Source organism: Biomphalaria glabrata, chromosome 14 (genome assembly GCF_947242115.1).
Source record: "Biomphalaria glabrata chromosome 14, xgBioGlab47.1, whole genome shotgun sequence".
Classification (NCBI taxonomy): Eukaryota; Metazoa; Mollusca; class Gastropoda; family Planorbidae; genus Biomphalaria; species Biomphalaria glabrata.
The window spans coordinates 10,152,219-10,163,552 of NC_074724.1; the positions used below are offsets into that span (position 1 = coordinate 10,152,219).

The following is an 11,334-nucleotide window of genomic DNA, read 5'->3' on the forward strand; positions in this document are numbered from 1 at the left end:
GAACTCTGTTACTCTTCTATTAGCCTAGCTCTAAATCTCTACTATCATTCTGATGCTACAGTACATGAATCGCGGACTATGAATTTATTTTATTTGTTAATTCAGAGATAGATGAAAGAAAGCTGTAATTTATTGCGTAATGTTATTTGTCGGTCTTTTTATTTTTCTATTTAGTTAAAAGTTACCTTGTTGATTTCGCATGGGGGCATCCAATTACAGAAGGCCGACCCTGGACTGACGGTGACCTTTGTCTTTAATGTTTGTTTTGATTTCCTCGTCAAGCCGACGTAAAGCACTATTCTGTTATGACAATCTTCTGTTAAAAGAAACGTCTGTAATTGATAATAACAGGTCAGATCTGGATGGACATATATTATAGATCTAAAACTAAAGAGCCCACAAATTTCCTCATTTAAATATGAGGCATATTTATCTCGTGGTAAACTAAGTTTTGTATACTTTAGTTTTTAAGCACCTTACATTATTTACGCAATTAAGAAAATTAAGAAGACTTCTTAGCTCGGTTAGAAAAGCATCACACTGAAATCCCTAAGCGTGGAATAACTTTTCGTGATTGTATATTGTAGGTGGTAATGTGGATGGTATTTCATAGAATCTTGAGTTAACGATTTCTAGGTTTATTGGTTGTTATTTCTTGGATCCGTTGATGGTAGAGTGAAGTCCCTTGACAGATGTCATACACAACAGAAGCAGAAAGAATGGTGAAAATGCAACGGCGCCTGGTGATTACATATGCCCAGCCTGCGATCGCAGCTGTGTATCAAGGATTGGCCTCTTTAGTCACACAAGAAGTTGCAAAGGGAAAAGATCGTCTCGCGAGACGTATAATGCCACAGTAGTAAAATACATCCGTTAATGAGTCCATGTCAAAGCCATGCAAGGAGTTCACTCTAAAATAAATAAAACTCCTTAGCTCAGTTGCTAGAGCATCAGACTAAAGTCCATAATCGTGCAAAAACTTTTTTTTTCGCACTCTTTAATTCTAATAATTCAATCTACATTAAAGTCCACACAGGTTATAAATTCTTGTTCCAATAATGATCTTTAATACTCGATTAATAAATTGAAGGATTTTGAGTGCATTAGAGTAGAGAGCCTTTGCTGGATTGTATTCAACAAATCCAGGCCTACACATATCACGGAGCCTGTCAAATATTTCAAATAAGAACTAAACAACAGAATAATGCTGTCCATACCGGCGTTCACAAGGACATCGCTGTTTGTAGTGCGGTCGTGTCACCGTATGTCCATGATGGAGCGCAAGCCTCTTTGGTTAAAGTGTTCATGCAGTCTTAAGTGCTTTATGTATAGTATCTGAGTATCAGATCAATATTGAGAGAACCACCGCTTGGTAGACACTGATTTTTGTAGTCAGGTGGAGCGATTTATATCCCTACAAATTCTCACCTGGAGGCGCCCAAAAGCACTACTTTATACGTTTATATTAATGTCCCCTGTAGTGTATCTATTGGTATATCTATGATTGCTTTGATATCTAACAATATTTTAATCATGGTATATGTATCTTTGTCGAGTCTGAAGTTTAAAGAATAGATCAGTATGTAACATAGCTAGTTTAAAAATACTACTTACATATTTTGCAATTGATAAAACAGACAGAGCCATTGTTTCCAATTGGTTTCCTTTTCATTTTTACAAAGCTTTTATCAAATCACTCTGTCTGTTTGTCTGTCTGGCCCAAAACTTGTACACGTTATTTCTCCGACACCCAATATCTGATCAAGATAAAAATTTTGGAAATTTTTTGTTATTTATCTTTGCAACACAAGGGCCAATAAACAAAATTAATAATTATAATAATAAGGATAGTCTTCGAGTAAGAAAATTAATGAGGAATGCAGTATTTCCAGTGGATACGCAGCCCCAGCAGTAACCTACACATTTTGGCATAACCATTGTCCGCCGGTGGTCGATTAAGTTGTTTTTTTTTTTTTGCGTCTACGTCTGTCCTCGTCAGCTGACTTTTTTTTGGTTTCAAATGAGTATCAAAGAAAATAAATAAGTAAGTTAATTAACTATTAGTAATAAATTAATTTGTTTGCTATCTCAAACATAGTATTCTGTCTTGGAACACAATGGATGCGTCAAGATGAGTCAGTCACTGACTTTAGTTTCGTCTTGAGATGAGCCAGAATCTGGGGTGACTCATCAAGCCTATTCTGGAGCGGCAGAGTTCGTTAAGTTCGTGCATGTATATGTATCTGTCCTAGAGATGCAGCAGCTACTGCTCCTGTCGAAAAAAATACGACTATTCTTCACTTTCCGGTCATATTCGGCTTCGTCCAAATAACACTGTAGGATAAATGGTCGGATAGAGAAGAATAGCCGATTATTTGGCCGTGGCCATATTTTACAGTATTACCTTTATTACTATTACTATTTAGGAGATTAATGTGCGTCCAATAATGTCTGTTATGGAATGTATTAACGATTATATTTAAAACAAAATAATATGCTTACACATATATGAATATGCATCAAAACCTTTTATTACCAATACAATATGCGTTGATATAGATAGAAATACAACTTTTACATTATAAATGTTCATAACATCCATGGCAGGCACATTATTTTTACTTTGTATTTCTTAGCCTTTGAGTGGGTTTGTTAACTGCCCGCTGACCAGGCGTCTGTCAAGCTGTAACTAAATGTGATGTTTAGTCTATCAAAAGCCCTACGATTTCTCTTGTGTTTCTATTAAGCTCTTTACGGTCTCCGAACATTGTGACCTCTATATTGGTATTGTCAGGGTTCACTTTACATGCTTGTTCTTGTGTTTCTTGGTTCCTTAGGGGTTTACTTGATTACTTACAATTAATTATTATTAATAAACTTCAACTTCATGAATAACAATAATACTTTCCATGAAATAATACTTTAATAATATCCTATAGAGCACAAATAATGCACAATAAATATTAATATTAATAAACAATCACCAGTCCAGGAATCGACCGTCCAACCTTCTTGGACCGGGAACGAGACCTCACTAACTAACACACTCTCTCGCACATTCAACGAAGACTTAACCATTCAGTTCATTGCACGTGCAATACTATTCACATTCACAACAAGGGGATATAACAATCATACCAAAATATCAATGTAACATTCATTCTTGTCATACCTCCCCCTGACAGGTATCATTTTAACAAAATCTTATTAGATACACAAAAAATGTTGTAGAACATATTTATTTACTTGTTCTAGTCAAAGAATAGTTATTTGATATGTGTGCCTTGGTTCCTACTATTGCATAGCTTAATGTGTTTTCTTTTTTTTGTGTGTGTATATATTAAGAGAACTCAAATAACTTTTTATTGCAAAAAAGCTATTAGACAGATTCATTAACGATACTAAAAAGTAATTATTACAATGTTGTTTTAGAATACAATATTTGCATTGCACATATGCTGGTTGTTAATACAATAAAGCTTGTAAGAGGACTACACACAGTAAACACACTGCAGTGCTGTGTAAGAGAAGAGAAGCATCTGAGTCTGAAAAAAAAAATGTTCAAACATTACAGGAAGAGTTATAAATCAATTACAGATTGAAAACGAAAGGAGAAAGAAAAGAGAAACATGAGTGTACATAAGAAAAGAAGAGAAAGATGGGGTTCACAGAAGAAAAAAAGAGAAGAGAAAGACGTGGTGTACAAGAGAAATGAAAAGAAGAGAAAGATGTGTGCAAGAGAAAGATGTGGTGTACAAGAGAAAAGAAGAGAAAGATGTGGTGTACAAGAGAAAAGAAGAGAAAGATGTGGTGTACAAGAGAAAAGAAGAGAAAGATGTGGTGTACAAGAGAAAAGAAGAGAAAGATGTGGTGTACAAGAGAAAAGAAGAGAAATATGTGGTGTACAAGAGAAAAGAAGAGAAAGATGTGGTGTACAAGAGAAAAGAAGAGAAAGATGCTGTGTACAAGAGAATTGAAAAGAAGAAAAAGATGGGATGCACTTCAGAAAAGTATAGAAGAGAAAGATGTAGTGTAGAAAAGAAAAGGAGAGAGAGAATTAAAGATGCAGTGAGAGATAGTGAGAGAGAAGTAAGGTGAGTTATCATTTTGTTTACAATTAAAACATAAAAAAAAACTTTTAAAAAAGTATATTTAAGGGGAAGTACTGGAAACAAAAAAGTGTTTTTTTAATTAATTAATTTGTTTTTTTGTTTTTTTTATTGATTTATGTATTGTAGTTGACTATGAATTATTGTGCAAAACTTTTAGCTTGGTTCTAGAAAGGGAAGTGGTATAAAAAACACACTTTTACAAGATGTGTTCTAGACAGACATAGGGAGTGAGTTAATATAAGCTTTGTAAACATAGAAAAGAAATGTGGTGTGGAGAGAAGAGTATATTTTCTAAATGTTTCCGTGATCGCTTTACAAAAACAGTTGTACGACTTTAATTAACACTCAAGGCTTAAACTTAACTCCCCCAGGGGAGGGTGGGGGGCTAATTCAACTTGTATTACCACATATATAAATTAAAATTTCTTTACCTTTTCTGGTACCAAACAAAATAATTAAATTACCAATACTTAACTACTTAATTGTTGTTGTTTTCTCATTCGACTCATGTGTTGTCAGGTAGAAGAAATATTTCAACGTCATCCGAGATTGGGTGTGGGAGAAATAACGTGTAGAAACCTTTTTACCAGACAGACAGACAGACAGAGTAACTTTACATAAGCCTTGTAAAACCTATTTGCCTATAAACTTACAATAAACTCCAAAGTCGATGATAGTATAAGTGATCCCATTACTAACATTCAAACTGTATTCTGGTAGATCTTGAGTCAAGTCTTTATTCAGAAAAGTGACATTAACAACGCCTGAAAATGTGTAGCTGGGTAATGAGTACCAGAGCCATTGAGGATCTCTTGTATAAGTCACAAGAACTCCCTTGGTTAGGATTACTTTCTTCCTTAAGACAGTTATTGTAGTGGGCTCGGGACATCCATATATTCCTATCAATGCAAAGGCCGTGTCATTATTAATGCCAGCATACTGCAGCTCGTAGAATGTGTGTTTACCATTTCTCGTTGTCAGTACTAAATATAAAAAAGAAAAATATAAAATGTTTAAAATCCCACAAAGCTTATACGAAGTGTAATTGTATTGTTGTGGTGTTGTTATTATTAGATGTAGTAATGGGGATCTAAAATATAACAAACGAATATTCACATTTGACTAGAGTAACTCCTTTAGTAAAATCACTAGATCTAGAAAGCCTTCAGGACAGAAGGACAGAATTATACATAAAACACTCAACCATAATCTTCAAATTTAAAAACCAAATTTAATAAAATACTCTGAAAGACACAAAGATAAAGACACATTCCTCGTCCCATATGCTAGGACAAATTTGTACAAATACTCCTTCTTCCCTAGTGCTATTAGAGCATGGAATGGGTTGCCTGAGCTAGCCAGGAAAACCAGTGACTTGGCAGAATTTAAGTCATTGGTTAATATACATGACTAAATGCATGACGCATAGGACGTAATCATCTTCTTTTTTTGAAGTAACGTCTGTATTATATAAGAGAAGATAAGATATTAATAACTCTGGCTTCGGGCCTTGTAGTTCGTTTACATCGACAAATATGATAAATCCAGAAAAAAAATTGATAGAAACTTGTTCAACTTGAAATAAACTTTAATACAAAAAAAAGAGGCTCAGTCCAACAGTTACTAGATCTAACTAACTTCACCTATTGTTTAAGGTAAGAGCGTCCTCAACTGTCGTTTCAATCCTAGACTACTTCCTTCCAAATAGAGTGATAATTAAAGTCACGTCGCTCAAAGGAAATCCCCGATAAAACTAATCCCATTTCAAACCTATAAAGGTATCATTGGATATTTTATGTAATTAAATGTCTAATAACTCTCGGCCAGCAATATAAAATCTATTTGATTAGGAATATGTTTACCAATTGTTTTAGTTTAGCAATATTTCATGCTTTTAGCTTTCTCAATACGCTATGATCCTATCATTTATATGGACCAGTTTGGAAAATTGGGGGGGGGGGGGAAAGAAAAGGATATATGGTTGAATTTTTCCGTTATTTGTTATAAAAACATTTTTAAAAAGGGCAACGACCTAAATTCGAGCCATGGATCACGCTTCCTCAATACGACACACTAAGCACTCTATTAAGGTGCTTATGACAATAGAAGAGTTTACTGTTATGTATTATGTCTTTAAAAATTACTTAAAATCAGCGACCTAAATAGGGGACTACTTCAGCTTATACCACCACTTCAGTGGACGCCTAGTCGTGTGGTATGCGCGATGGACTGTCGTTCGAAACTCTCGATGGTAACGGGTTCAAACCCGGCCGCTTCCATTCCCCATCGTCCTGAGTGAGGTTTGGACTAGGAAGTAAATTATCTTCAACTCTTAAGGAACATCCAAAACATGCCAAACATTGTACAAACCCTACTATTTCTTTCCCTTTTTTGAGATACCAAACAAAGTAATTAAATTATAATGGTTGTCTGCTGTTTGCGCGCTGGACTGTCGTTCAGATTTATCGATGGTCTAAGGTTCAAACCCTGCCCCTCCCATACCCCGTCGTCCTACGGGAGGTTTGTACTAGGAAGTAAACTACCTTCAGCTCTGAAGGAACATCCGAAACATGTCAAACATTTTACAACCAACATTTTATAAATAATGAATGGACTAATTGGCTATTTATTCATTATTCTATTGTCGGACAAAAAAGCACAGAAGATCTTGCACTTTCAGTACTGAACAAACCGACTCATTCAACATGAGGGCTGCAAGATGCCTACATATACATATTTATATATCTTATTTTGTTTTCTTTTTGTTTTGGTATTCTTAATTTGCTAGATAGCGATTTGTAATACTAATAATAATTAGAATGTCTTCAGTGACGTAGCTAGGGTGGGGGGAGGAGGGGGGAGAATTTGAAAATCCATCAGTTGAGGGGGCCCCCAAATTAGTGTTTTTTACATTAAATATAAATTATTACGCAAAACGCAGGGTCCCCAAAGATGTCCCCCCCCCAGTGCTCTCAACGATGGCAAATTCCTAGCTACGCCCCTGAATGTCTTCGATTCCAATGATGAAGAATAAGGGCGGTGTTTCACGTGACTACGTGAACGTACATGCAATAACTAACCTGATGCCAATACATACACAGACTTTTGTAAATATCCCGAGTTGTCTCCTACAGAACATATGTAAGAGCCGTAAGACAAAGTATCTTTGATTTGCCAGGTCATTGTTTTGTCTGGAAAATCGACTTCACTTTGACTTGTTTGAAGAACTTTGTGTTGAGACGGAACGTCTGTGACACAACTGAAAGTCACGTTGTCACCAATGTTGGCACATACACAGTCTGGGCTAGCGTTCACTGTGAAGTTCATAAGTTTTGGACAACCTGTAGGAAATGAAATGTAATGTAGATCTAGATAAATTGTAAAAATAAAAAATTATCTGTAACATTTCAAATGTACATAAAGAAATAAGTTCCCCTTTCAGCATTGCGATCTAGAGGGCAGATGATGTTATGGTTACCCGTTTCTTAGACCCACGGTTGACGAGCAGGGTGTCAGGTGGCCAGCACAACGACCAACCGCCTTCACTTTCCCTAACTAAAGTCAGGTACCCATTAGAGTTGGGTGAACTCAGGGTGTAACCCTAATGTAGTAGGTTATCTTGAATGTGTAGTTGTATTGTCACGTCTCTCTTTGTGCTTCCTTACTTCTGCTGGCGCAGAATGTCAATTACTTAGTATTACTTGTCATTTACTTAGTATACTTGTCATTTACTTAGTATTACTTGTCAATTACTTAGTATTACTTGTCATTTACTTAGTATTACTTGTCAATTACTTAGTATTACTTGTCAATTACTTAGTATTACTTGTCAATTACTTAGTATTACTTGTCAATTAATTACTTAGTATTAATTGTCAATTACTTAGTATTACTTGCACAACGAGTACATCACATTGAATATACTGAATAAAGGCAGGTGGTTAGCAGACAACGATTTTATATAGTAAATATATCCTGGCTAATCTAGCCACAAGTCACACATATCACTATCATAAAATATAAGTACATCTCCATACTTAGAACGAAACAAACTTCACAAAGTACATATCACAGCTAAGAAATTATATATACATCCTTGCTCTACAAAAACCCCAAAAAGTACTGAGGTTTTCCCTCTCGTGATCAGTTACAGACCGATAATTGTCCCCGTGGAAATAGCTTGAGGTAATCAAATGATTACTCAGTCACTTCATGCAACAGTGAGTCTCAAACACATTGGCACTATAAAAATGCCGAAATTAAAAATCCCAGTCATCGTTGAGATTCGAAACAAGGACCCCAGGTTCGGAAGCCAAGCGCTTAACCGCTAAGCCATCTCTTCTCGCACTTTCGGCTAAAATAAAAGTGTGAAGGAAAAAAAGGCTTTATTAATATAATTTAATACTAATTACTAAACATTTGATAGAATCTCGTATCCGGAAAGTTACAAAGAGCTGAATATTACTACACAGAAACAAAAATTTCCAGACAAATTTACATATACAAAATAGGGCGGAAAAAATATTTTAAAATCTTTTTTTTTTTTTTGCAAGAAATACTCTAGATATCGTAAAATATGAATAGAGCCAATATTTTCAATTCGATTTCAATATTTTAACATTAATGTTTTCAGTCATTTGAAAGGAAACACTTTACAAATCTTAAAATAAAATATGCAAACATTATTCTAGAATTATATTAAGCTAAAATGAATAGTTTCCAAATTTATATAATTAATTTTCATTCCAAAAGTGCACTTTACACATACGCAAAGGTACTTCCATAATTTTTAGATGTACACACCATTTAAGAAAAAAAAAACTACTGCTAATTTTTGTCATGGAAAAGAATTTGCATTAACGAGAGTAGGTGGTTTTTTTAATTTTTTTCTCATGAAGGGTGTACTTGGCAGAGAAGGGAAGTTGCTTGAGGCCTACAATCTTAAAAGTCACTCCTGAACTTTGATATCTATGTGATGTTACTAGACAAAGACGGACAGGAAACAGCAAAATTAATTAATGATTGAATTGGTCAGTCGCTGATTGGTAATTTTGCGAGACAAGAAATGTGATGGCCATCTTATTTAGTCCTGCCACACCTAAAAGTTTGCCAATGTTGCGGCAAGAGACACCCTAGTTTGATCAAAGAGAGATGCCGCAGATAGTCAAGATTTCTGATTATAATAAAACACAATTGTGTAAAACACACATCATCTTATACCTAACCACATTTCAAAAACATATTTTTAGAGAGTTACGCATTTTAAACAATGGTGAAAAAAAGCAAATAAGATAAAAATTTCAAAATACTTTCATTCTCTGCAAAATATGGCATACTTTTGGATCTATTGATATTAAAGAAGATAGAGACTTTTAACAAAAATGCTTCTCAGGACCTTTACTTACATAATCCAGTATTTTTTAATACGCATCATATATAAGTATGCGCTACTTTGTCTTGTGCTTTTTAGTCGGGAAATATTGCGCTACTTTCTCGGTGCTGTTATGTCAGCACTATTGTATCCGCTTTTTTTCTGCTGAATTTTACGTGTCACCGTAAGGTGGATCTATGGTAATAAAGTAATTTTAGCCATTTTTCATTAAAAACATTAAGTGTCAGTCTACATGTTAAACTTCGTATGTGTATGTGTGTGTGTGTGTGTGCTTGTGTGTGTGTGCGTGTGCGCGCGCGCATGATTTCTTCATTGTCCTCTTATATTGTGGTGAGGACGCTTTGTAGCCTATAGTGGAGAATTTAATTTTGTTGATTGATTCGCCATAATAGCTCTTTTATTTAACAATGAAAGGACAATTAATGACTGTCATATTTTATGCATAACTATTTTGTTAAACGTATTTATGTGAATAAATTAATCAATGCTATTACGAAGTAATTCATCTCCTAGGCCTCAAACACAAACAAATCTGTAGTACTGGACGACTTACTGACTAGTCACCAACTAATTCTCTTAACTTACTTCACTTGTGCACTCCCAGGGGAGCATAGGGCCGCAACCACACCTCTCCACCGAACTCGGTTCTGGGCAGCTTTCTTCATCTGCTCCCATGTCATTCCAGTACCCTCAGCTTCACTGACAACTGACCTCTTCCAGGTTTGCTTGGGTCTGCCCACTTTCCTCTTTCTCTGTGGGTTCCAATCAAGTGCCTTCCTTGCAACATTGGTAGCTGGTTTTCGCAAGTTGTGTCCTATCCAGCTCCATTTTCGTTTTGTGATGTCTTGGGCTATAGGCTTTTGTCTATTTCTCTCCCACAAATCGATAGTAGTTATCTTTTCTGGCCACCTAATTCCTAATATCCGGCGTAGGCATCTGTAAACAAAGGTCTGGAGCTTTTCCATATTTGTTTTAGTGACTCTCCAAGTTTCTGAACCGTATAGAAGGACTTTTGTATTATAGATTCGTATCTTGTTGTGTAGTGATAATGTCTTAGAGCGCCAGATAGTTTGAAGAGTTGAAAAGGCAAACCTAGCATTATTGATCCGAATTAGTAACTAAATCTCTAGTGGACTCTAATCATCCATCTACTCCTGAAAGACAACTTACCGAAAGAGAAACTCGTTGAAGAGTGTGAAACCAGGGACTCATTGTCGTAATCATAGTCATAAGAAAAAGTGACGTTGACATTTAGAACATCCATTAAATTTGTCCTATTGAACGGTATGTAACACCTGGCAGAATGGACACGTACTTCGCCCTTATGATATGCATACAAGGATTCGGCTTCATAGCTAGTAGTGGTGACATTGTCAGACTGAAATAACAAGTAATTAAATATAATTGATCTTTTACAATACAGAAAAATATATGGAAATTAAAAATAAGATTAAAACAAGTTAAATATAAAAATAATAGAGTATCCAAGTAGAAAAACACCCCTTTAAAAACTCTCAACAATATAGAAGTTATGTCCTTTAATGGCTATCAATCAAAACATTTGACTAACAACAATTAATTAATTACCTAATTGGTTATTTTTAGCGGCCCTAACCCTTAATTTTTCATACAACACCGTATGAAACATTTTTAGCGCCTCCCGAAAGGGGAAAAGACGCTATTAGTTTTGTGTAGAATGTCTGCTCGTCTATTCGTCCGTCCCGTTTAGATCTCGTAAACTAGAAAAGATAGTGAAAATTCCACTTCATAATATTTTAGATCATTCAAAGTTTTAATGCAATTGCTACTTTTCTTTTCTGAAAGCGAAAA

General features: G+C 35.1%; 2 protein-coding genes across 2 annotated transcripts in view; one reads left to right on the top strand and one right to left on the bottom strand.

Moving 5' to 3' along the window:
• The window catches only part of LOC106069203 (phospholipase A and acyltransferase 4-like), a 410,743-nt gene that overhangs the window by 21,428 nt on the left and 377,981 nt on the right, over positions 1-11,334 (top strand). The gene's annotated exons all lie outside the window — the stretch shown is intronic.
• Positions 2,510-11,334, bottom strand: part of LOC129922682 (uncharacterized) — a 19,750-nt gene continuing 10,925 nt past the window's right edge. The window contains exons 5-8 of the mRNA XM_056009447.1: positions 10,675-10,882; positions 7,193-7,453; positions 4,766-5,095; positions 2,510-3,545 (exon numbers count right to left, since the gene is read on the bottom strand). Of these exons, the coding sequence (XP_055865422.1) occupies positions 3,466-3,545; positions 4,766-5,095; positions 7,193-7,453; positions 10,675-10,882 (879 nt within the window). The 3' untranslated portion in view covers positions 2,510-3,465. The remainder of the gene's footprint in view (positions 3,546-4,765; positions 5,096-7,192; positions 7,454-10,674; positions 10,883-11,334) is intronic.